General features: G+C 41.8%; 1 protein-coding gene across 2 annotated transcripts in view; it reads left to right on the top strand.

The window, feature by feature from the left end:
- LOC134394736 (cytochrome P450 2C8-like) overlaps positions 1–27599 on the top strand; it is a 44369-nt gene that overhangs the window by 5898 nt on the left and 10872 nt on the right. Inside the window, exons 5-9 of one of the 2 annotated variants that reach the window (XM_063120421.1) lie at positions 3048–3224; positions 5561–5702; positions 6377–6564; positions 8870–9011; positions 11607–12008. The exons of the other annotated variant lie outside the window; for it this stretch is intronic. Of the exons in view, the coding sequence (XP_062976491.1) occupies positions 3048–3224; positions 5561–5702; positions 6377–6564; positions 8870–9011; positions 11607–11794 (837 nt within the window). The 3' untranslated portion in view covers positions 11795–12008. Of the gene's footprint in view, positions 1–3047; positions 3225–5560; positions 5703–6376; positions 6565–8869; positions 9012–11606; positions 12009–27599 lie in introns of those variants that run through there. 2 annotated transcript variants of the gene reach the window in all.

Raw genomic sequence — 27599 nt, 5'->3', positions numbered from 1 at the left:
TAGCCAATATCGAAAGGCAAGGGACCAAGCCCTGCCTTCTATAGACGCTAGGCCAGCCTCCAGGCACAATGCAGCAGATGGCACACACCTCGACATTCCAAAAAGTGAGTGCAAGAAGTTTGACAGAACACTCTCGACAGTTGAATTAAATCCCTGGATCCATATTGGGATAGCGTACAGCAACTGGGCCAGAATTTTAGCCTTCAATACTTGTAGGGCAGCAGGAATAAATTGTCCCCCCTTGATATAAAAATACCAAAAAACTGCCTTACTGATATTCTGGGCAGCTTGAACTGCAGACTGCCTATGGGTAGCCCAGGAAAGTGTGGAGGAAAACACAATACCCAGATATTTATAGTTCTTAACTTGCTCTATGTGCTGTCCCTCTATTAACCACTTGTTTGTTGTTCTATGCCTGGAAAATACCATAATTTTTGTTTTACTGAAGTTAACTGTGAGTAGATTATCCTTACAGTAAGTCATAAAAACTCGAAGTAAGCGTTTAAGGCCTATTTTGGACAATGCCATTAAGACAGCATCGTCTGCATACAACAATAAAGGGACTTTGGTCTCTGCCAGTTTTGGTGTATGAAAGTCAGGTGCTAAGCAGTTCCCCATCAAATCATTTAGATAGAGGTTGAACAATGTAAGGGCTAATATACAACCCTGGCGGACCCCCTTGTTGGCTAAAATAGGTTTTGTCAGGTTACCCTCCAAACCACACCTTACTCGGAGCGTGGTGCGTTGATATAAACATTTAATAAGGTGCAACAATCTTTTGTCTATGCTAGAATGTTGTAACTTAGTCCATAGTCTTTCTCTTGATATTGTATCAAAGGCAGATTTAAGATCTATAAAAGCAACAAACAGACCATTTCCATAAGAATTCATATATTTTTCTGCCAGATGGTTTAGGTCTAAACAATGGTCAAGAGTTGATCTGCCCTTCCTAAAACCGGCTTGTTCTTTTCCCAGGATATTTTCCTCTTCTATCCAAGTGGTGAGCCTTGTATTTAAGTAACTGGCATACAGCTTCCCCACAACTGACAGTAAATTAATAGGCCTATAATTGGATGGATCCTCCCTGTCACCTTTTTAAAATATTGGTATCACAACAGCCTCCAGCCATTCTGAGGGGAGCTGGCCAGAGTTGTTAATATGTGTAAAAAGCTTAGCTAGAAGGGGAGCCCACCAATCTAGCTTGGCCTTCAGGATTTCAGAGGTTATTAAATCTAATCCTGGGGCCTTTCCTGGTTTAAGACATTTAATTAAAGTCTTTATTTCAATTGGGGAAACTGGGTCCCATTTTGGTAGGTAATTTGGTTCCAGAGAAGAAAGTTTTTAAATTGACTGCTCCCTAGAGTCCATAAAATTTTTGGAGAAATGGCTCTCCCAAATGTCAGCTGAAATATTACAGGTAATTGAGCCTGAAGCATCACCCAAGGCATCAGTGACCAGTGTCCAAAATAATTTGGGTTTGTTATTTAATGAGGAATCTATCAGAGCCTTCCACCCTAGTTGCACTGCTTGCCTCTTCTTTTGAGCTAGCAGTGTCTTATAGTATTTTTTAATCAAATAATATTGATGGGGTAGAACAGCCTGATTTTCCTTTCTGTATTGATTGTATACATCTCTCAGATGTTTTTTTACTACTTGGCATTCCTTGTCAAACCACTTGGGAGGGCTCTTCTTCAAGACATTTCTTGGGGCAGGTTGTTTCCGGCTTAGGGCAGATTTCAGAATAGATACCAATGTGGAGTAATTGTTTAAGACAGATGTAATTTCAGTGGCCCCTATGATTGAGTTTTTCAATTCTTCACCCACTGTAGAGTTTAGGAGGCCAGTGATTTTAATATTTATTGCTTCAGACCAATAAACTCTCTGGTACCTAAGAATTAGATCTGAATCTCTGTACTGGTAATTGGAAGCAATGTATACAGAAACAGATAATAATAGGATGAGATTGAGAGGTAGATGATCACTTTCAATCCTATTTCCAACAGAAAACTCCTTACTCATGCTTGATAAACAAGGGAAAAGCAACACATAGTCAACGACACTACTACCACGTCCGGAGGCAAAAGTGTATTCTGCACAGTGGTCAAAGGAATGGTTTCCATTCAGAATTGTGAGGGCGAGGCGGCCCACCAATTCTGTCAGGCATATACCACCATAATTAACTTTGGGATCTTTTGAACTTCTGTTATAGCTAAAAACATAATTCTCATTATCATGTGTCCCCCATAAACAAGATGAAAAAAGTGCCTTATTATTAGGACCAATTCTAGCATTAAAATCCCCCATTAAAATGAGGTAAGCCCTTGGAAATTTTGATTGTAGATCTGTTATATAGCTTTCCAAGTCTTCCCAGACCTTTTTTGTACAGCTTCTACTCGGAAGTGGAAGAATATACACATTAATAAACAAAAAAGTCTATCTGCCTCTTTATCTTCTTACCACACTACTCCCTTCCCTGAACACACTTCTCAGCTGCACTATTTCTTTCTGCTGTTGCCTCCTCTTCTTTCCCAACCATCACTCCCTCTCTTTTCCTTCTTTGTTCCACTGCACCAACTGTTGCAGAGTTTATATCAAAGGATAATCATGTCCAACTCCATTCTGCTTGTATCAGTATTCTACTTTCTGAAAAGGTTTAGTGCAAATTCTTAAAAAATTAATTTAGCAGCGAACACACCGCCATGTCAATCTTGGTTTGGAGTGTACTAGAAATATCATATATACACCAGTACATAGTGTGCAATGCTTTTCATATGCATCTCACCCTTCTTTAAAGGTCTGTCAAGTCTTTATGCTGATTACCAAATTCCATTCTATCTCCATTTAAATGCCCTGAACATTAAAATCGTCATCTCTCAGCACTGAGATGCCCCAAACCAGAAACTGCCCAGCTCCTCCCAGCTTTCCAAAAGAGGTCAGTTCGAAAGCTTCTCTGTGACCTTTTAGGGCATTCAGCTGCAACCTTAGTGGGCAGATCTAAAACATCAAACTCCCATTATCTAAGGATGAATGCATAATCTCTATTCCAGGTATACAGCACTATCCCCACAATAATGGATTGCTTGCCTGGACAACATAGGAAAATCTTGGCTAATTCGGAAAAGCTGTGTGGCTTCATTCGTGAGAAGTTAAGATCCCACAGAGAGACGCTGGATCCTCAGAACCCCCGTGACTATATTGACTGCTTCCTAATGAGAGCAGAAAAGGTAAGAGGCCCCAGAAGTTTTTTTGCACCATTCCCTAAATATCAAGGATATGTCTAATTGAAAGGAAAACTTGTAAGTTTCTTGCTGCTTCTCTTTAGTCTGGACTATCCCTTGTTTCTCAACATATGTTTGTCTTCCGGCTATAGTGGTTGCTGCTAAAACAAAACAAAATGAAAACCATTGTGGTGCTGTCCAGATTAAGCTCAAGCTGAAAGGTCTTTGCACAGGATTTTTTACACATCAACTGAAGTAGCAGGAGTACAGCTGCAAAACAACAACAACGATGGCTCGAATATCCCTGGGGCTGAAATACCTTGACAAAATATTGCCTTAACATTGTTTATAGGAAAATTTGGTGTACCAGCTCTAAGGACAGCCCTGATAGAGTGCATTGCAGTAATCCAATCTCAAGATTACCAGTGTGCGGATCACAGCAACAAGGCTATCCCTATTCAGGGACAGGCGTGGTTGGTATACCAACCTAAGCTGGTAGTAGGTACTCCTAACAACAGTGTTTACCTGAGCCTCCAATTATTGTTGTTATTGTTATCATCATCATCACCATCATCATTAATGATATTAATAATTTCATTTTTATTCTGCCTAGTAGCTCTCTGGGTAGTCCACAATAATTTCAATCTGGAAGCATGCCCAAACTGCTTGACTGTTTCTTTTGGGGGAGTGCAACCACATCCAGAGCTGATAATTCCCCTAATTTTTAGGCCTGAGAAATAGTCAGCCACAGGGCCATCATGTTATTGGGATTTAGTTTGTGCTTATTAATCCTCATCCAGCCTACCACTGGGTTCAAAAAACCAATCTAGGCCATGCATGGCCTCTCCGGAACCGGATGTAATGGAGAAACAGACCTGGGTGTCATCAGCATACTGGTGATGCCTTATCCCTAATCCCCTAATGAACACACCCAGCAGCTTTATATCGATATTAAATAGCATTGGAGACAAGATGGCACACTGAGGCACCCCCACAGCACCAACTGCCGGGTGGGAGGCTGTCATACAGTCTCCTAATGCAATTCTCTGAAATTTGTTCTAAAGGTAGGAGTGGAATCACTATAAAACAGTGTCCCAGTTCATACAGTTGGTCCAGGAAGATACCATGATCAATGGTATCAAAAGCTGCTAAGAGATCAAGTAAGAGCAACAGTGTTGCACCCCCCTATGACTTTCTCCCAGTATGTCATCCATCAGGATGACCAAGGCCAATTCCATCCCATAACATTTTGTCCTCAAAATGCCTTACAAAATTGTCACAAGTTTCTGAGAGTTGCTCAATCACATTTAAAAGACCCCCCCATTTACAGAAATGAAGTTATCTCCATTATTTTTTAAGATACACACATGTAACTGGGCACCATGATAGCTTCCACATAGATCCTTAGGTATGGCTACTTTGAAGGAAATGGGATCATCTCCTGATCATACACTCCTCACTGACTGAAGTCCTACCCCACAAAGACAGAGAAATGAAAGTTTCTCTGTATGTCTCTGGCTTAGTCCCCCCTCCAACATTGGGATTGGAGGATGCTTCCTGTGGTGATCACTTATCAGCACGATTGGGAGATGAAGCTGTCTATCAATGCCGAAAAAGGTTTATTTCCCCATCCCGCTTACTCATTAAAAAAAATTAATTGCAACCCAACTGCTGAATGGATTTTTCTGAAAATCTACACAAATGACCCCCCAAAGAGCAATCTCTAAGCTCAGAAATTTTCAGGGCTCTATCTTTAAAAATAAGGAAGTTATAGGAATTTTTCCGCGCAATACAAATGAATGGGGAAAGATGCTTAAAATGGCATCCGGAGCTCCAGACTGAGGCGAAGCGATCCGAAATGAGGTGAACCACTTCACCTCAATCCGCAGGTCCCTAGACCTGATCTGGATCTGCATTTAGCGGGTCTGGATCGGGTCGCTCTGCTCCGGATTCGCTGATCTGGATCAGAGCGGAGCACAGCCCTAGTCAAGATCCTTCACCTAGGGATCCTCTATGACTAGTTTTAATGTCCATGGCATAAATGGATCAGAGATTGCTGCCTGGACCACACTAAAATAGGTAACTATCTGTGTAAACATCAAGGTATCCATTCTTGCACTGCCATCACTTGTGATTTCTAATCTTACCTATTAGTAGTCCACTTCGTTATGTGGGCTAGTCATGTCAGCCCAAACTTCCCAGTCATCAAGCACATAAAAAACAATCCATGACACAGTACAATTCAAGAAATTTTCTATATATTTCCAAAGCAGTCTCGTTTGCTAATAGATGTATCTTTCTTTCTATTGGAAATTGCTGTTCTCCTTTTGCCTTATTTACAGGAACAAAACTCTCCTAAGGACTTCTACGGCTCCGAAGACCTTGTCATGTGTGTGAATGACCTTTTTGTTGCAGGGACAATATCCACAAGCAATACTTTGCTCTACAGCCTCTTGGTAATGGCTAAATTGCCACACGTTCAAGGTATACAGACTCTGAGTTGCAGTGTTTTGAGAGTGTGCAATGATGTCCCCCCCCCCCCATTCATAACTGCATATGCTTCTATAGTGTCTCCAGTCATCCTTTTTCAAAGCAAAAAATACTGAAATGCTTTAGGGAGAACATTGAGATGAAGTAGGGGCTGGGTTCAGTGATTGAGTGTGGATTGTTGTTGAACTGTGGGTTGTTCTTGTACCATGAGTTATCTTATTGTCTGAACACAGTGTGTTTTCCACAGGGTGGCTTGTTAACCATGCAGTGTGGCTTACAAACCATTTAAGAACCAATAGTTGGTTGTTAGATTGTTCAGGGTGCTTAACAAGCCACACTGCATAGTTAACTAGCTATCCGGCAAGAAACACACTGTGTTCAGACAACACAATAACCCACGGTTCATCAACAACTCACACTCAACCACTGAATGTGGGTTAGTGTGTTGTGTGGACCCAGCCAGTGAAGCAAATTCCAGAGGGGAGGGTACATTTTCTTGCCTAAACCTTCCACCTCTGTATCCTTATATTTTAAAGAATCTCAAGTTCAGAGGTGTGATTATGTATGAGTCATTTTGACTTTTCTACTCAGGTCTGAGAATGTCCAGGACTAGTACTGTGCCAAATATGAATTTGTATAGCACATCTATTGAATGTTTTTCATTACAGCAAAAGTTCAACAGGAGATTGATGACGTGTTAAGTGGTAACCATACCCCTGGCATGGAGGACCGGGTGAGAATGCCCTTCACCAATGCTGTCGTCCATGAGACTCAACGATACCAAAGAATGACCCTTGAGGCTCTTCCACTTGCAATGACTCATCATACAGAATTCAGGGGCTACACCATCCCTAAGGTATGATGATGGAAAGAAATAGAGAGATTTGTTATCATATACATGACCCTAGTGTTGCAGAGGAGCTCAGACATGCTAGCTCTCTGGACATGTGCACTTTCTATTTTATTGACATTACCCTGACACTTTGGCCCAAGAATCCATTTTGTTCCAGAAGAACTAACAGAGCTGCAAGTATAGAAGGCTGCCAGAGACAAGATGAAAGCCCCAGATGACTGCAGAGGGGCAAGAATCTTTCGTACATGCTTCCTTCATTGACTAGATTAAAAGGAGATGCTTCCCTGGAACTATGGAAACATGCAAATGCATACCCAGCTGCCAAGTCACCATCCAGACAGCTAACCCATCAGTGTTCCTTTAAATTGGTCAATCTAGAACTTTGGTGGGAAATATGGTCCAATCCTACAGTTTTCTACTCACCAGATAGGTCAAATGCCACTTGATCTGAAGAGACGTATTCTTTTATTATAGTGCTCAGTTGAGATGCAAGGACTGCAGTGAACTATTTTGTGTCTTGGGGCGGATCTGCACGTCGGCCCCAGAGCGCATTTATGCGACTCTAGGGCACCCCAGAAACGATAGTCTGTACTTGCCTGTAAAAAGAAACTAGGAAGAGACGGAGACGACGACGACGCTGCCGCCGCCACCCAGCTCTTCCCGGCCGGCTCGGAGAGTTCTTTTTGAAGAAGGTGGGGGTAGAGAGCTTCTTCCGCTGTCCACCCAACCTTCTTCCGCCGAGCTCTCCATCCCGGTCGAGGAGCCAGCCGGGGAGAGCTGGGTGGCGGCAGCGGCGGCAGCAGCGGCGTCTCCGTCTCTTCCTAGTTTCTTTTTACAGGCAAGTACAGACTATCGTTTCTGGGGTGCCCTAGAGTCGCATAAATGCGCTCTGGGGCCGACGTGCAGATCCGCCCCTGGTTTAGTAATGCTATTGGATGATATAAGTGTAGTTGCCTGGTTTGCCTGGTTTTAAAATTACTACAAACTTTGCATCCTCCCAGTCCTGTAGCCAGGAACGTCCCTGAGGTCTCCTTTCTTTACTGAGAGCCATATTGTTGTTCCCTTAGAGCTCAGTTCTAAGAATAATCCTAGATATGGCTTGGTCTTCATGATCCTTTCCTAACACCTTTCCAGCTCTACTCTAGCACTTAGCCCACATTCCAAAGGCCAGAGTCCCCCAGCTTCCTTTCTTGAACCACTTTGATGTATCGTTTCCTCAGTGGGGGAAGGTGCAGGACAGGTGAAGTTGACTGTGACTGGGCCAGTGCCTGGAGGAGGGGCTCCTGCAGGCAGAGGCTCAGTGAGGGCATCTTCTGCCCTGTGTTCTACCCGATTGGGGCAGGTGTGGGGCAGCCGAGCTGGTGAGGCACTGAGCTGGTGTTTCCCCAAAGGCTCAATGCCTTTCATGCAGGAATTGGCTGCACCTACTTTGGGGGCATGGCCCCACCCACTATCAGCATGCAGGCCACTAGGAGCTTCCCCAGGGAAATTTGGCTAATGGGGATAAAGTAGTTCCTTGCTCCTGGTCTACACTGTTGTGGAAGCTGCTACAAGAGGTCTCAGGTCAAGGGCAGTCTCTTTTAGCCCCCCTTTTAACCTGTTGGGGGATGTTTAGCTAGTCTCCTCCCATTCCTCATTTCCCCAGTCTCTCTGCCTCTCTCTGTGTTTATTATTTTCCTTTGGTGTACTCAGGGTCTGGGTCAGAGGTGCAGAACCAGATTAAGGTGGGCTCCCAAATCCCTCCTTCCTCCCAGGATATCGTGCACTGTGTGTGAATCCAGGGGGAGGATCCATCAGAATATCGCGAGATCCTCCCCCTCCCTCCCGAAAGGCCGGGAGGTATTGAAAGGGCCATAATTGTCCCTGCTAATAAAAAAGTCACAGCACTTTGTCCCTTGGAGCCCTGGCTCTACTACACTACTGCTATGATCACATCAAATTACTGTTCATCATGTCTTATCAATACGAATATACAGCTCAGTAAGATGTGTGTGTGTGTGGTTGGTGGGTGGAAAGAGCATGCACTAAAAATGAGCTGAACAAACTGAAAGCTATAGCAAACTGTTAATGCTGGAGTTCAGGAATTAATTTTGGGGATCCCCCCAGTTGAACTGCAAGGAATGGAACACAGGGTGGAGTGAACTCATGGAAAAATCAAGAAATTGCTCTGGGGAAAGCCACTCATCCCTAGTCAGTGGAAGCTCATTCCTCTGAGTGTGCTTCCTCAGTTTATCTTTCTCAAAGCTATTTCTTAGATAGTGATAAAGTTAAAATGAGAGATGTAATCTGTCTCCTTCTCTCCCTGAAGGGTACTGCTGTCACTCCATTGCTCACATCGGTGCATTTTGACCCAACCCAGTGGGAGACTCCCGAAAAGTTTAACCCAGGCCATTTCTTGGATGAGAAGGGCCAGTTCAGGAAGAGAGATGCCTTCATGCCCTTTTCAGCAGGTAACCGCATTTGTTTTAACAACCAACAGGCCCAGTGCCAATGTTTACTGTAGGATGAGGAAGAAGCCTTGGGCACCATTTAGGTTTATAGTAGGGGTGTGCACGGACCCCCCGCTCCGCTTCTCTTACAGATCCATGATTTGCGGATCGGCCCGCTCCGCCCCGCCCCCGCTCCACCTATGTCAGCTCTGCTTCGCTGCGGAGCTCCGGATCCGGATCGGAGCTCCGTTTCCCCCCTCATAGGCTTGCATTAAGCTAAAAAAGTATACAACTTTTTTTCTGTTAAAGTTAGAAACCTCAAGTTTGGCACCATGACACCTCATGGAGGTATACACACGCACGACAAGACTCAAGGCAATCCCATCATCCCCTGATTTTTGGGGAATTTATGAAAATCGGGCACCCAATTCACACCCCTTTCGATAGCTCCGTCAATTTGCACGTTAAAAATCTCAAACTCACCACCATGAAATCTTATCCAGGGATGCACACGCACATCAAGACTCAAGGCAGTCCCATCATCCCTTGATTTTGGGGGAATTTATGAAAATCGGGCACCCCATTCACACCCCTTTCCATAGCTCCGTCAATTTGCACGTTAAAAATCACAAACTCACCACCATGAAAGCTTATCCAGGGGTGCACACGCACGACAAGACTCAAGGCAGTCCCACCATCCCCTGATTTTTGGGGAATTTATGAAAATCGGGCACCCCATTCACACCCCTTTCCATAGCTCCGTCAATTTGCATGCTAAAAATCTCAAACTCACCACCATGAAAGCTTATCCAGGGGTGCACACACACACCAAGACTCAAGGCAGTCCCATCATCCTCTGATTTGGGGGGAATTTATGAAAATCAGGCACCCCATTCACACCCCTTTCCATAGCTCCGTCAATTTGCATGCTAAAAATCTCAAACTCACCACCATGAAAGCTTATCCAGGGGTGCACACGCACAACAAGACTCAAGGCAGTCCCACCATCCCCTGATTTTTGGGGAATTTATGAAAATTGGGCACCCCATTCACACCCCTTTCCATAGCTCCGTCAATTTGCATGTTAAAAATCTCAAACTCACCACCTTGAAAGCTTATCCAGGGATGCACACGCACACCAAGACTCAAGGCAGTCCCATCATCCCCTGATTTTTGGGGAATTTATGAAAATCGGGCACCCCATTTGCAGACATGGACTGTTCTCTGACATTTGGACAGATAAAAAAAAGGGAAGTGGGCACACTCACAGATGCCATCTAGACCCACAATCATGCCAAGGTACAAGGCAATCCCATGATCCCCTGTTTTTTGGCGGGGCTTAAACCTGCAGACATCTCAATGGGGCCATTTCAAAGGAAATCCCAACATGCCATGAATTGGGGAGTAGAGATAAACCTATGAATCTTCTTCCACACTTGAAAAATGGATTTGGAACTTCCAAAAGTCTAATTGAGTGCAGGAAGGACTTCTCCCCTGAGTCAAAGCCAGACACACACAACATCCCTGCGAGGCGGGCAGGGGAGGAGGGAGGGAAGGCAGGCAGGCAGCAGACATTTCTGGGGGCATAAGGAAGTGAGCCAAGGATAAGCCAGTAATGCATATAAAATGGAATAAATAAATAAATAAATAAATAAACAAAGGAGGGGTGGAATTAAAAGCAGCAGTGTTGCTGACTAAACAACAAGAAGAACTTTAAAAAAAAGGCTATATCTGTCTTTTACCAGTAAGAGGGGATTGGACGTGCCCGGGGAGGGGGAATCCTGCCAATTTGACTGTACCTGTCTAGGTACCAGTCTTTTAAGAAGTAATCGCTCACTTCAACTCATGATAGTCATTGCTCCGGGCTCACCCTCACAGGAGAGTGAGGGGGGCACGTCCACATGCCCTAGGGGAGCTCATCCCCTTGCACCACATGTTTTCAGTTGTTCCCCAAAGTTAGGGTGGGTAGCACTGCTGTGTGTTTTCCTATCTGTTAGTATGATTTCAGGTTGTGTTTGTGCATTTGGTGGAGCTACTGTTTTTAAAAAAGTTTAAAAAAAACACTGGGAAAACTCTGTTCAGAGTAGAAAGAGAAGTTTCCCAGGATCCCAAGTTACCCGTTTTGCCTATCCCCTCCTCCAACTTTGGGATCATGTGATCATGACCGGGAGTTGACTCTGCCCCTCAGCCCTTCGGAAAAGGTATTTTTCCCGCCGGTTTTTAAAAAAATTCTAGCACACGAACCGCACCACGCAGAGAGGTGAGAGTAGGCTCAAAATGACCCCCATCCACGACTCTCTAAGCACAAGAATTTTCAGAAAGATAGCTTCAAAAACAACACAGTTATCCCCCTTTCTTTTCCGCAATGCAATCCTATGGGCGAAATGTTTCAAGATGGCGATCGGACCGGACCGTGGAAAGAGGATCGCTCCGAAAATGGGCGCTTCTCTTCGCCTTGCTTCTAGGGGTCTGCGGTACGCTTCTACTCCGCCTCTGGGCAAGGCGGAGCAGGCCAATTCGCTCCTGCTTCTGCACTTCTAATCGGAGCGGAGCACATGCCTAGTTTATAGTGATTGATTGATTAGCTCTGTCTTCTTTCTCTGTCTCGCCCCCCAGGAAAGCATGCGTGCCCAGGGGAAGCACTGGCCCGGATGGAACTCTTCCTGTTCTTCAGCACTTTGCTCCAGAACTTCACTTTCAAGCTAGATGAAGATGCCAAAACTATGGATATAATGTCTTTGTTCATTGCCTACAGAATCAAGAATCAGTACCCCCCAATACAAGCCATTAGACGTTCAGTGTGATCTTGTGACTGAAATGCCTAATAGGTAGAACAGAAATACTGAGAGATTCCTTACTCACTGATTCAAGACCTCTCAGCTTCACAGAGGGAGAACCCCCAAGATATGAATACTTATGTGTTATATGTAATCGTATGATAGCAAACAAAATGAGCTTTGAGCCATTTCCTAACTTCCATTCATTTGTTCACTTGCTCTAATTAAAATGCACCTCATAATCAAGAGCGGAAAGTGCATTTCTTCTGAAAGCACTTCTTGCATGTTGTCAAAAATATCTGTTTCTTTGTCGAGGTTCCATCGAAGGCAGTAGTGTTGTCTCTAATATGCACAGATTCTTAAGAACATAAGAACATAAGAAGAGCCATGCTGGATCAGACCAAGGGTCCATCTAGTCCAGCACTCTGTTCACACAGTGGCCAACCAGCTGTCGACCAGGGACCAACAAAGCAGGACAGGGTGCAACAGCACCCACCCACCCATGTTCCCCAGCAACTGGTGCACACAGGCTCACTGCCTCGGATACTGGATTCTTGATATACATACTGCTGCAAATGACCACTTGAAAAAGAATTGTATGTCAGGTGTGTTGACGTAGTTGAAGGCTGGTTGGGGAGCCAAGCATTTTAATTCACTCTGATAATACATTCACCCACCCACCCCCACCCCGTGCATGGTCTGCATATAAATCTGCCAGTTTGAAGTTAATACTTAATGCATCTGATAAAGTGGACAATGTCCACAAAAACATATGCCAGAATATTTGTTACTTTTAAGGTCAGACTCTTTGTGGGCTTTGCTACCTGAAACAGACTAATGTGGATATACTGGGAAAAACAAGGACATATTGCTTCTTAAGTCAGAGGCTGAGAGTGTCTCTACATGGAGCAAAAAACTCACAAAAACCTGCATCCTGCTTTCGGGTTCTTTGCAGTTTTAGGATGGCTCCTTTAGACGGCAGACATCAAAGGATGGCATCACCCTCCCTTTCTAGCATGTCTTTCAGGATCATAAGCATATTTACAGTGGCATACTGGTAGCGGATAGGATAGTTCAGTGGAGCATTTTGTCTGGACGAAAGCAATACTTTTAAGGCTTGATATGAAGTCCCAGGCACAGAGGATTGCTTAAAAATAAATTTGGTGTAGAAAATGACTATACAGGAGGCAAAGGGGGTAAAAGGGAAAACCAGACTCTGCATTGTGATGATGTCAGTGTGGTGTTCCTGTCTTTTTCCTTATGAGATTTCCCCTCCTCTAAGGCCTTTCTCACCCCAAGCAGGAATCACCTTTCCTCTCACACACTTGTTTTGCTTCCACCAGGATCTTTAAGGCTCAGGCCCAACCCTTACTCAGTCCTCTTTAATCTTACATTCTCCCTTTATTACCTGCCCCTTACCCAGTCACGAGCAGGAGGCAAGGGCTTTTATAAACAAAGACAGCTTTATTAATTAGAATAAGTTGGTGAATAATAAACAAGTAACTCTTAAATGGATCTATCATTATAGGTTCTCTCACACATAGTACTCAAAAATCACTCTCTCAATCACTATCCAATCACCACAGACTTCTCTCTCTCAGTTCTCAATCCTAAAACCCTAACTCTGATCCCTCATACATTAGGTCCCTATCTCTGATCTAAACCCTCTTGCAACAAATCCCTCTGCCTCACAGCACGCAGTTTATATAGCACCCACACACTTTGCCCCCCCTTCCCACTCTTTCAGCCAATCAGCACACACATGCAAATCCACCATTCTCACCCTAGAGATACTTATGAAACCATAGAGCTACAACAAGAATACACATGAACTCAGTATGGACAGACATGTAACTTCATAGTCAGCACTTGGCTTCTGAAAATTATGGGCATGCCCAGAAGCATGCTGCTGCCACCCGCTTCTCTGTGCACTTTCAGGAGCCCAGCATTTACCAGCAGCAGGGAGAAGCAGGCGGCTCTCAGGGGAAGTGGGGGTTGTCATCTTGGGGTGCTTGAAGACCCGGAAGTGAGCCATCTAGGGATTCTCATGGCCCCAATGGCATTAGTGGGTGGGTGACTGAGTGAGCTGTGGCAGCGAGGTCACAAGCACCCACTGCTCCTGGACCCTGTGAAGTCCTTCCCTCTCTAGCAATGCATGCTCAGAGTTCTAGGCCATTTCCTCACTTGACACTTGGGCTCTTGCCCACCAAAGAGAATTATCTCTTTGGTACTGTTAGTGGGTGGTTCATCTGTCCGGCGAGGTGATGTTTGCCCTGTCCTGGACGGGGTTGCACTCTCCCTAAAGGATCGGGTCTGTAGTTTGGGGGTGCTCTTGGATCCAGAACTGTCACTTGAGGCACAGGTGAACTTAGTGGCAAAGAGCACCTTTTATCAGCTTAGGTTGATATACCAACTACGCCCTTATCTGGACAGAGATAGCCTAGCTACAGTTATCCATGCTCTGATAACCTCTCGTTTGGATTACTGCAATGCGTTATATGTGGGGCTGCCTTTGAAAACGGTCCGGAAGCTTCAGCTGGTACAAAACAGGGCAGCACGGTTACCAACAGGGACTGGCTGGCGAGATCATGTTACGCCAGTCCTTTTACAACTTTATTGGCTGCCAGTCCAGGTCCGATTCAAAGTGCCTCCTCCCATATGTAGGGTGACCATATGGAAGGGAGGACAGGGCTCCTGTATCTTTAACAGTTATATTGAAATGGGAAATACAGCAGGTGTTATTTGTATGCATGCAGCACCTGGTGAATTTCTCTCTTCATCACAACAGTTAACGCTGCAGGAATCCTGCCCTCTTTTGTATCTGGTCACTCTAGTATAGCTCCTGCAGCGTTAACTGTTGTGATGAAGAGGGAATTTCACCAGGTGCTGTATGCCTACAAATGGCACCTGCTGAAATTCCTTTTCCTATGCAACTGTTAAAGACACAGGAGCCCTGTCCTCCTTTCCATATGGCCACCCTACACAGTCTCCCAACGACAGGCATGTAAGAGCATAAAAATGGTGGAGGGGAGGGGAGAGAAAAACCAAGGTGTCAGTCTCCCCTCTAGTTTAAAAGGCTGGTGCATTCATGCTACACTCCCTATTGGTCTGTTAAGGGAGTGAGTCCTGAACTTCTTAAAGTCTCCCAGTAACTGCAAGGCTATTGAGCTCAGAGGGAAGAAGCAGGCTTGTATTAAGGCAGATGATAGCAATTGGGGCAGCTCTAAAGATCTGGGGCACAGCTCAGAATATCTGCCCATGCCCAGGTGGGCCCTTCCGAACGATGTCCATGCATCATTGTATGCCTCCGCTTGTGGTTTCATATAGGCTGTCTTGGAAGATTACAGCACAAAGGCCACAACAATTGCCCCTAGCAACATATTTTGAAATTGCCATCACAATGGGACCAGAACCATTGCAATGCAGTGCCCCAATTAACATCCCAGATCATGGTCCAGAAGAATGCCATGGGTAATCCTATCAAAAGTCTCTGAAAGGACCAGGAAAATTAGCAGGGTCCCATTCTCCCTGTACTTCTCCTCACCATATGTCATTGATCAACAGGAAAATCGCAACCATTTTGCTTGCAGATCCAGCTCTTGAAATCAGACAGTAATGGATAGATATCCATGGTTATTTTAGTACAAAATACAGCAGTTTTGCAGTCTTCCTTAATTTTCTAAAAATGGCCAGCTGATAAGAGGAATTATGAATTATAAGATTTAAATTGCCAGCTGGAAATGTATGCTATTAACTGAAATAACCAATACACTTTTGTAAACCGCCCAGAGAGCTTCGGCTATGGGGCGGTATATAAATATAATAAATAAATAAATAATCAATTATATGGATATAACAGAAGAACAAGAGAAAATGACAGTTTATTTTGGAAATATGGGCCCAAGAAAAGGCTCTTAAAATATTGCATAGAGAGAAGAAGATGAACTATCTGGACCATTTATTCTTTTAGAAGTCTTTAAATCAGGAGTGGGCATGTGACCCCCCCCACCGCCACCATCCCTTACCTTGCTGCGAAATTTGGCACTGGAGAAAATATTTAACCTTTTTTTTTTTTTTTGGAAGAAAAAAAGAAGGGTCAAATTTAGCTTGTTTACAAATTTAGCCTGTTAGCCACTAAACCAAAAATACCAGCATATTTGAGCTTAAAGCTCTTACTACCAGTAACTAAGGCAGGAGAGGCATTACCACCTTTTAGAATGGGGAAAAACTGCACAAAGGCTGCAAAACCACCAAATGATTGGTGGTTTTGGGCTAGTGGGTGAGGTCAGAGGAAAGGACAGTAGCCTCCTGGAGATGTTCAGGGGGGCAGATTTGGTTCCTGAACCTGATTTTCTGCACCCATGTAGCAGAGGAATTCCTTAATATTCCATGTGAAATATTTGCTAGTGCACAGAGGCAAGTGGGATTCTGGGGCCAAATGTTCTGCCCATAACCTCTCTATCCCTTTGGACTTTAGATGTTCTCCTATCTCTGCAATGCCCTGACATGTTCTGCCAACCATTTATTGCAATGTAACACAAGCACAGGGTGAAAGAGCCTTCGTCTAAAGCACTCAGTATCTGAACTGATTGGCCAGTGCTAATCTTGCAGAAACATCACTGTTACAAAATATGAATCTACAAACAACACATGGTAGGGATCAGTGGCTTGAGCAAGCTTAGCCATGCAAATCAAATAGATGGGCCTTTTTGCTGCCAAAACTGGGGAAGTGAGTGATTTTAAAAGTTAAGATTTCAGTAGATGGAAGTGCTGGTCCATGAGAATAATAGGCCTGTTTTACATTTATGTGCAGTTGTTGGGAAGACAGCAAATACTGTAGTAGGGATGTTGGAGAAATACATTTGGGGGTGGAATTCGATGGGTTTTCCTAGGCTTGGCTCCTGGAGTTTGCTTCCGTTCCCACTTGGTGCCCGAATTGATCTGCAGCAAGTCGGAGCAGTTTGAAGACTTTCTGGGAACTTTACACAATTTTGGGGATGTTGTGCAATTTGTGCCGAATTCTCAGCAATTTCCACAAATTATAGCCGAATTTGCATAATTTGCACAAGTTCCGTCACACTTTGCACAAATTGCAGAACCTTCTCCCCTCTCACAACTGCCCCTAAAAGGGCCAAAAAAGTTCCTGGAGTTTGGGAAACCAGTGGATTCCTGTATTGAGCAGGCAGTATAGGCCCCTTTCCAACTCTGCTATTCTACGATTCTATGAGGGCTCTCCTGGAAGCCCGCCAGCCCATGCCTCACTCTCAGGGATCTTCAAGGTGGTTGTTCAGGCAAGCCACTCTCCCATAGCATTTAGAGCAGCAGGAAAGCACCTGTTCCAGCCTGGAGTATAAGCTTTACAGTAGCAGCTGGACAGATGCCTCACTTTTCTGCTGGCAGCAAGCAAGAATCAATTAAACAAATAGACTTGTGGTGTGGCTCTTCTTAACTGTGTTGCATATTTTGTATGGCATTTCCGATGCATCTGAGGGCATGTTGCCCATAACCTCTCTATCCTGGGTTGACCTGGGTATCCAGAGGTTGATAAATAACTTGTTTGTGCTAATAGAAGACCAAAAATACATTGAAAAGGAAGAAACTGGGCAGGTTTGGAGAATGCTGGGGACAATCTGAAGTTTGTGGACTCCAGCAGCCCACTGTTTCCCCTCCACCCCGCTGTTTCTTAAGCTACTTTTTCTGGGTTTCCAACCCAAAGAAGGAGACGGATAAAGATGGAGGTGGCTGTGGAAGGAGCCCTGCTCCTTTTCTGTGTGCTCCCCATCTTATTGTTCTCATTCAAAATGTACAAAAGGAGAAGCCAGCTGCCCCCTGGGCCTGCTCCCTGGCCCTTTCTGGGGAACTTTCTGCAGAAAGACGTCCTGCCTCTATACAAATCCTATCCCAAGGTAAGACCAGTTCTTTTAGCACTTTCCTCTTCGGCAGATAGTAAGCAATAGTTTCCTATAGAGATGAAGGGGTATAAAAAAGAAAGTCACAAGGGTTGGAAGTAAACATTGAATATTCACATTTATACTGCTTTGAGGCTGCAATAGTCACTGGTGCAAGAAAAAGAGCAAATATGGGCAAAATCTAAAATATTGGCATAGGTTCTAAAATGGTTGATTATTGGCATGTTGGTTCCAGTACCTTTGAAACTGTCAAAGATTGTTCAATAAAATGTGGGCTCTGGTTATGAAAACCTAAGTAGTGAGCAGGAGGCCACCACCATCCACGAATCCTGCACTTCCTACAGATATATTTATAAGCACAGTCAGAACCAGTTGATTATACTCATTATAAAATCATAAATGAAAGTCACCTCGGGGGGCGGAGCTGGCCGCCTGAGCAATGGCGGGTTTCTTCTGAGGCTCTAAGCGGCGTTTGCCGGAAAAAGCAATTATCTCTCTTCTAATGGGCATAAATCTTTGAGCAAACGACAGAAAATGATTATAAAAGTCACAGGAGCTGGAAAAGTGGAGAGATTTGAAGAAGGGAGGTGAGATGATTGATGTTTAATACAATGTCTATCTACCCTTATCATCACACTATCGAAACCGAAAGTAAAGAGCAAACACTGACGCAGTTTAAAAAGAAGGAATTTATGCTTGCTGGACATTGATTTGTGTTATAACCTTTCATTCTTATCTCACATGGGAACGATTGAAATGCTGGCTTTGTAAGGTGGAAGTTGTTGATTGGATTTATTGGCGTGGTGAGAAGGGGGGGAGAGAAGGTGGAAGAAGCTGCATTCGGCATTCGGTGAGGGAGATGTGGGAAGCTGAGAGGCTGCGAATGATTAAACTGATCCCCTCTAGTGAATGCTGTTGTGAACTGGATATTCCCCCCCCCCTCATGAAGAAGGAAAAAGTGTTTGATATATAACAGAGAAGCCAGCATAAGTTGCTAAGGAAGTGAGTTACACTCTAAGATTTATGCCCTACCCAGAAGAGTCCCATGCCTAACGTTAAAAGAAAGATCAAAAGTTGGGCAAAGCTTAATATACAAAAAAAGAAAAAGGAAAAAAAAATAAGAAACCTTCAAATCATAAAAAAAGGAACTTTCAAATCATAATTTGGCATACCTCTCCCTCCTGGAAAGGACAGCCCCTGGAGTTGAGCAAGAGGAGGAAGATAAAGACCCAGTCCCTTTGGATACAATACCAAATAAAGAAAAAAATATGACTGAAGGAGGAGAAAGTGGTAGTAACCCTCCCTCGTTGATGGAGATTAGGGCCATTATAGCTGAAAATAACATTGTTATATTTTAAAAAAATGGATCAGCATATGAGTGAATTTAGACATCAATTGTGTATTTAGCGGATAAAAAGGCGGAAAATTCGGATAAGATCAAAAAGATAGAGGCTAAAGCGGATTTGGACCAGAAGAAATAAGAGGCTTTTGAGAAATCAACTAATATACAATTTAAAGAATGGGTACTGTGATCGATTGCCTTGGAAGATTAATCTAGTAGATCTACTTTTTGAATAAAGCAGCTAAAGGAGTCGCAGGGAGAAGATCTTAGAGAAATCATCGTGAACTGGTTCAAGGAGCTGATGCCTGATATATCAATAGACGGATTGGATCCGGATCGAGTCCATCGTGTGGGGGGGCAAAACCACAAAGGGGCAAGAGACATTTTGGTGAAATTTGGTAATTATTATAAAAAAGAGCAAATTATGAAAGAATTGAGATTTAAGAATCAGATATAATATAAAGGCAAACCAGTGCAAATTTACAATGATCTTTCTCAACGCACATTAAATTGGAGACGTAGTCTTAAACCAATAACGGAAACATTAATGAAGAATAAAATTCCTTATGCATGGGGTTACCCGGTTTTTTTAAGATTTACATATGGGAGGAGGGAACACAGAGTAACCTCATTGGATCAAGGTAAAGATTTGCTGAAGAGGCTGGGTCTGGATGGGGAAGCAGATGGGGCTGGAGTGGGTGGGGGAGGGAATGAGGCTGGGACATCTGGAGAGTAAGAGAATTGTTAATTATGTTTGGAGATAATTGCAAATAAAAATGCTAATATAGAAACCTGCCGGCCAGGCACAGCACTGCCTCCCCCCTCCCCCATTAAAGTAGATGGCTGGAGTACTAGACTCACGGGGATATGGGGGGGGGGAGATTAGAGTGGGGGGGTGGGGAGGGGGGGAAGGTAGGGGAGGAGGGATTGGGGTAGGAGGGTGGGGGTTTTATGTATGGAGTTTGTGTTTTTATGTAAGCAAGTTTGAACTGCTGAGCACAAGGGATCGGAAGAGATTTCAAAAGGGTGATTATGGATAAAAAGATAAAGGTATCAACACTCAATGTTAAAGGTTTAGGGGCAGTCGTGAAAAGGAAGAGAATAGAACAAATGCTTAATAAAGAGGGATCAGATATTATAATGATCCAAGAGACACACCAAGGCTCCGAGAATTCGAATATGATAAAATTAAAGTGGTTAGCCTATTATGAAAAGTCATTAGGGACATCAAAAAAAAATGGAGTGGCCACTTTGATTTCAAAAAAAAGTCGGTTTACATTAGAAGAGGTAAAAAAGGATGATAAGGGTAGATATCTTATGTTAAAAGGTAAAATTGAGGGAAAGGTCTATACTTTGATTAATGTTTATGCCCCAAATGAGAGGCATAGAGAGTTTTTTATAAAGTTGTTTAAAGAAATAGAAGAATTTAAGGAGGGGTATGCTATATTAGCTGGGGATTTTAATATGGTTATGGATAATAAAAGGGACAGGTCAAATCCCACTAATGCTGAAAAGAGGAACAATATGACTATATTGAATAAATTAGTAAAAGAAAATGATTATTTAGATTCGTGGCGCTTACTTAACGGGAATAGGCCTGGATTCTCATACTTTTCCCCAGTTCATCATACATACTCCAGGACAGATCATATATTTGTTTCAAAAGACTTTGCAACGAGGATTTGTAAAATGGAAATGGGGGTAATAAAAGTAACTGATCATGCCTTGTTAAGTTTAGAATTTACAGTTAAGAAAGATTATAAAGAGGCATATAGATGGAAGTTGAACACAAAGATATTGAAATACAATAAAATAGTAGATAAAATTCGGAAGGAACTGTCGGAGTCATGGGAAATTAATGAAAAAGGAGGAACAGCTGGGTCAGTCATTTGGGACACCATGAAGGCTGTAGCAAGAGGAATCTGTATTAGAGAAACATGTAGTTTAAAAAGACAACAACGTGCAGAACAGGAAAAGTTAGAGATAGAAATTAAAAACTTGGAGGAAAGATATTGGCGAAGTAAAGATAAATATAAATTAGTGGAAATACAAGCTAAGAAGAAACAATTAGAAAACTTAAATATAGAAGAGATTCAAAAGAATTTAATGTATATGAAAAGGGAATATTTTGAAAACAGTGATAAGAACTCGAGGTTGCTTGCCAAGCTCACACAAAAAGAAAAAGGGAGGAATGGGATAGAAACGTTGAAAGATAGCCGAGGGAATTATTGTCATGCAATGAAAGCTAAAATAAAATTTTTTCAGGAATTTTATCAGGAATTGTACAAGGGTAAAGAAATTCAACAAGAAAAGGTGGAGGAGTATATTGGAAGGTTTATAAAGAAGGAAATAAAATCAGAATATAACGAGTTAATGGAGTCAGTAATAACTCAAAGAGAAGTTGAAGAGGTTATTGATAAGTTAAAAGTGGGTAAATCACCAGGAACAGATGGTTTGGGTCCAGAATATTATAAGGTCTTCAAAGATTGTTTAGTTCCAAAATTAATGGAACTTTATAATAGGATATTATCAGGAGAGAAGATACCTGAATCATGGGAACATTCAGTGATAATTCTGATCCCAAAACCAGATAAAGATTTGACTAATCCCGATTCTTATAGACCTATTTCTTTAATAAATCAGGATGCTAAAATTTTTACATCTATTATGGCCAAACGACTAAATAAATTTTTGGCAGAATATATAGGAGCAGATCAATGTGGGTTTGTGGTAGGAAGACATATGCATAATTTAGTGGGTAGAGTTTTAAATGTAATAAATGTAATAAAAAAAGCAAATATTAAGGCAGGTATTATGGCATTAGATATTTTTAAAGCTTTTGATTGTGTGAGCTGGCAGGCACTAAAGAGTATTATAGATAAATTGGGATTTGGAAATAAATTTAAAAATGTAATAGAACAGCTATATTCCCAAAATACGGCGGTAGTGGTGGTAAATGACGGACTTACTGAAAAGATACGACTAGCCAGAGGAACAAGACAAGGATGTCCGCTCTCGCCGGTCCTTTTTGTAATGGTTATGGAAGTTTTGGCGAAGGCACTAAGGGAGGATAAAGAATTAGAAGGAATTGGAGAGGTAAGGGAAATAAAGCTAAACATGTTTGCGGATGATACTTTATTGACCATTAAGAATCCATTAAGAAAATTAGAAAGAATTAAATATCAGTTGAGGGAATTTGAGGAAATTACAGGGTTAAAAATAAATTGGTCTAAATCAGAGATGATGTTGTTTAACTATACTAAGAAGGAAGAAAAGGATTGGGAATTTAAGGGAATGGAATTGAAAGTTAAGAACGAGATTAAATATTTGGGAATTAAAATTACAAAAAATCTAGAGAATTTAGAAAGGGAAAATTTAACGAGGTTAAAGAAGGAGGTACTAGAGAAATTGGAAAAATATAAAAGATTAAATTTATCTTGGTTTGGGAGAATAGCTTTGATAAAAATGAAGATATTAGCTAAAATTAATTTTGTATTTAGGATGCTACCTATAAAAATATCAGAAACCGAGATAAAAAGTTGGCAAAATATTATTAATAAATATTGTAATGGAGAAAAGAGAGCAAGAGTGAATAAAAATAATTGGTACCTAAGCCAAAAAAAGGGGGGAATGGGTCTCCCAAACATAAAATTATACTACGTAGCAAATAGATTAAGACATGTTGTAGAAGCAATTATGGGAGTAGGAGATTTATATTGGATGGAAGAAAAAATCATAAGTAAGGTAGAGATGAATCTGGAGAATGTTTTTTTTAAAGATGGAGGAAGAAACTGGGTTGGAAGTATAGATAATCCACTCCTGAGGACTCAATGGGAAATTTGGAGTAAATTTAAAGGGAAGCTGCTTCCGAGCAACTCTCCCTTAGCACCGATAATAATGTTAAAGAATTTCCCAGAGGATCTAAAGGGCAGATTATGTAAAATATTAAAAGAGAAAAATAAAATAAAATTAAAGGATTGGGTAAGAGATATTAAAACAAGAGAAGATATGGAAAATTTGTTAAAGGAGAAGAAGCTATCTTGGCTAGAATATGGTCAATTAGAACAATGGAATAAAAAGTGGATTAAAGATAATAGAATGTGCAGAAAGATGACGAGGTTTGAAGAATTAGTAGTAAGTAAGGAGAAAGGAAAAGGAGGTAGTATAGTTTCAAAAGGATTAATGAGTGAAATATATAAAATATTGTTAGAGAAGGAGTTTAGAGAGAATACAGAGAAAATGATTTGGGAATCAGATTTGAAGATACAAATAGGGCGACAGAGCTGGGAGGGACTATGGAAACAAAGAGTGTTGAGAAGTTTATCAGTAAGAATAAAGGAGAATTATTTTAAAATTTTATGGAGGTGGTACCTAACCCCGGTTAGATTGAATAAGATAAGTGATCAACATTCAGCAAATTGTTGGAGAGGTTGTGGGGAAAAAGGAACGTATTTACATATGTGGTGGCAATGCAAATATGTACAAAGATTATGGAAGATGGTGTTTTCAGAAATTGAAGAAATAGTGGGAATGAAAATAGAACAAACACCAAAAATAGCATTGCTGTCACTATTTGAAGATATAAAGTGTGGAAAAGGAACTATAGAGCTGATATCGAGTTTGTTGGTTGCAGCACGATTGATGATAGCTAGGAACTGGAAGATCCAAGGGGAATATTCTATTGAGGAATGGTATAAAGTAGTATGGGACATAGCCATTAATGATAAACTGACATGCAATATTAAGTGGAGAAAAGGCGTAACTAAAATAAATGAGTTCGAAGGAATCTGGAAACAGTTCCTAGTGTTCGTGTTTACTAAGGGAAGTGGGAAACCACCAGCAGAAGAAATGATTAGATTTTGGACTCAAGAATGATCCCGAGGTGGGGGGTGCACTTTTATGTTAAGAATGAAGATGTTGTAGTGTGATAAGGCATATGTAATAGTTTTTGATATTTGTACTCAACAATTATTCAATATGTATGCAGCAGATATTTGATGTATTTTTTTTCTTATTGTGTTTGTTTCAGTTATATTTTGGAAATGTTTATCTATGTTTATATAGTGTTGATAATGAATAAAAATTATTATAAAATAAAATAAAATAAATGAAAGTCACCTCCAGTAATAGAATCATATGGGAATATTGGTGTGGGCAAAGTACAAAGAAGATAAGATAAGGAGTGTGGATACCATACAAGCTTCCAATAACCTCAACGAAGACAGACAGAGCAATGTAGATTTAGAAGAAGGAGAGGAGTTTGAAGATGATGAAATGGCACCATGTCTACTACCTCTTGATTTCATGGACAGCATTTAAGATGAGCACCAGAATAAATATGTGCAATCATGTTATGAATATATTCCTAATATCTAATGCTTCACGTGACAATATCTGTAATATTACCTGAACTTCATCATTGACTTAAAAAGTAATTTGATTGGGACTGACAGGGAGGAAAAGACTTAAGTGCCATTCCCTGCCTGCTACCATGGGTGATCCCAACCTCCAACAGCTGCTGCTATTTGTAGTTCCAAAAAGAGAAAAATGATGTTAAGCTATGTGTTTAACATCACATATTCCATAATAAACTGATAGAAGTAACCTGTCAAGGTAACTGCAAGCAAAGATATAAAAACGCTCATCAGTCCAGCCACAAGAAGGTGGCTAATCGTGTTCTGGTGCCCCACCATCAGTCAAAGAGAGGCATCTGCCTCAGGAAACAGAATTTGAGTGTCATGAAATGGCAGCAAACTATTGGTTCTATTTGATTTATTATTATTGTATTTTTACTGTATTTTTGATGTTGGATATAGGGAGAGGTGCTTGTGTCAAAATAACCTGGCTGGTTTGGGGCATTACGCACTTTGACTTGGATTGGGGTGGGGGTGGTGGCATTGGCTGGGGGTTGGACTTGATGACCTTATAGGCCCCTTCCAACTACTATTCTATGATGACTTGACTTTGTCTCCCAAGGTTACCTCCAAAATTGAATTCATCCTTCAGGATGAAAGAGGTTCAACACTATCCCAAAGGCAGTTCCATTGCCTATTTAACCAGGCTCATTTCTGATTCTTCCCTCAGCTCATTGAGAAGTATGGGCCTATCTTCACTGTCTGGATTGGACCAAAGCCTCTGGTTGTGCTCTGTGGATATGAAGTTGTGAAAGATGCTTTGGTGGATCATGCTGAAGAGTTTGGAAGTCGTCCTACCATCCCGATCCAGGATAGAGTGCAAAAGGGTCAAGGTGGACTGTGTTATCTTGTTTGTTCTTTTTGGGGTTGAGATAACTCACCAGTTCCAAGGCTCTCATGGCCAAACGAAATATGACATCAATTGTGTTAATGGTGAAAACTTGCATATTTTTGGCACAGGAAAGCCTGAGTAGCCTCAGGATCATGGATGGTAGGGATGGAAAGGGAAGTTTAACTCTTTCTCTCCTTGCCACAGTCTCAACAAAATCTGCTTCTTTGTAGTTGTTATTTGCATTTTAAGGAAAGCCTCTATTGGCACGAATGGTAGATTCTTTGGTCATAGAATTAGAAACTTTTTCCTAAGTGATTTTTCCCTCCTCTCGATGGTCCCATGGCTTCTCAGGATTTCTTTTTGACAAAATTTGCATAACAAATACGTGCATGTAATTGCATTGATGTCATTAACATCATCTTTAGTTTGGCCCGCAGGATCCTTGAGTAAATGAAAACATTGATATGTTAGATAGCTCATTGCAGCTATAAATGAGAATAGAGTTTGAATGGCGAAATCACTATGATCTAACTTTCATCTGTTGGAAAGGAAAGGAACGTCTTGTGCAAGCACTGAGTCATTACTGACTCTTGGAGGGACACCAGCTTTCTCTGACGTTTTCTTGGCAGGCCTTATAGTGGGGTGGTTTGCCGTTGCCTTCCCCGGCCGTAATTGCCTTTCCCCCAGCTAACTGGGTACTCATTTTACCGACCTCGGGAGGGTGGAAGGCTGAGTTGACCCGAGCCGGATGCCTGAAACCAGCTTCTGCTGGGATCGAACTCAGGCTGTGGAGAGAGTTTCAGCTGTGATTTCCTCCTCTTTGATTTCAGGGCTAAACACCAGAAATGAGGCAAAATGGAAGGAGCTGCGCCGGTTCACCATTTCCACCCTGTGGGACTTTGGCATGGGGAAGAAAACAATGTCCGAGAGGGTGCAGGAGGAAGCTCTTTGCCTGGTGGAGGAAATGGCTGCCACACAAGGTCCTCTTATGCCCAGCTTACTCAAAAGGAATGGGAAGTCCTCTAAGAGATGAAAAGTATCAGGAACAGCTGTTTATTTTAGAACTAAGAAATTGGAATGAGTCACATGGGAAGTTAATTGAAAAGTTTCCAAATAAAACCCCAGGTCCTTCTAGACTCCAGTGTATCAAAATGAAAGGAAAGGGGGAAGTGTTGCTGAGCAAAAAAATCTGGTCAGTGTTAGGTTTCTGCATGCCCTACGTCATGGTGATGTTTATCAGCCAAGACAAAAACTATGCAGGGAAAAAAGTACTGGGAACAAGGAACAAGTAAATAAAGTTGGTCCCACTGTGAGAATGTTGGCGGGTGACTTCAGAAGAGTATGTCCAGAATAGAGATGTAAAATTTCCAGAAATTTTGAAACCATGGGGAAGAAACTTTTTCCCCAAAGTTTTTTTTAAAAAAAAAAAAAAACACAGAGAAATTTTCAGGAAAAAAAAGAAAAAAAATGCAATATTAGCACTTTTTACAGATTGAAAGTCACTTTGTTACTTTAGGAACATGAAATGTAATTATGTACAAGTTGGTTTAGCATTAAATTATCACATTTGTTATATTAAAAGTACAGTGTGTTCAAATAATTATTACAAATCAAATTTACTTTCTTAAATTTTTACTTTTTTGTTTGTTTGTTTAACAAATGGAGCTACAAGCTCCTGAACTATAAGGAACACCTGACCTTTAAGGAACCTCTTTGGTTTTGTGAGTTTATGAGGAGCAGGAAAAAAAAGAATTTTTAAAAAACCCAGAAGAAACCATCAACAACATTAGTAACAAAGAAAAGTATTTATGACTTAAACATTTTGTTTAAATAAAATAAAACGTTCTATAATCCATTTTTTTCCTTTTTTTTCAATTTTTTAGGGAAAAAACAAAGAAAGTTTTGGAAAAGAATGGAAAAACACATGTTTTTTCCCCAGGTTGGGGTGGTAGTGATGGTTTCCAGGCCTTCACATCTCTAGTCCAGAAGTAGTGAACTCTGGTTGAGGCTATACCAAAATAGGGCTGTAATCAGGAGAGAAGTTCATCATTGATGCTGCCTGTCAGAAAAGGGGATGTAATCGTCAATAAGGTCAATAGAATCATTGGGAACCAATGGAGTCATTGTACCTAGTTTGTGATAGGGAAGAGCACAAGACCCTGAAGCTGTGTTGTAACTGGCTCTGAAAGGAAGGCATTCACCCACACACACGAGGAACTGTCTTTGTTTTTAATTATTAGTTATACCAACTCTGAACGTCATAACACCATAGCGTGTCCAACATTAAAATCACAACCATAAAAATACAGAATAAGATTACAGAATCACATAATTA

The sequence above is a fragment of the Elgaria multicarinata genome, chromosome 3 (genome assembly GCF_023053635.1).
Source record: "Elgaria multicarinata webbii isolate HBS135686 ecotype San Diego chromosome 3, rElgMul1.1.pri, whole genome shotgun sequence".
Classification (NCBI taxonomy): domain Eukaryota; kingdom Metazoa; phylum Chordata; class Lepidosauria; order Squamata; family Anguidae; genus Elgaria; species Elgaria multicarinata.
The sequence above is the reverse complement of the archived record's forward strand: the minus strand, read 5'-3'. Positions and strand labels throughout refer to the sequence as shown.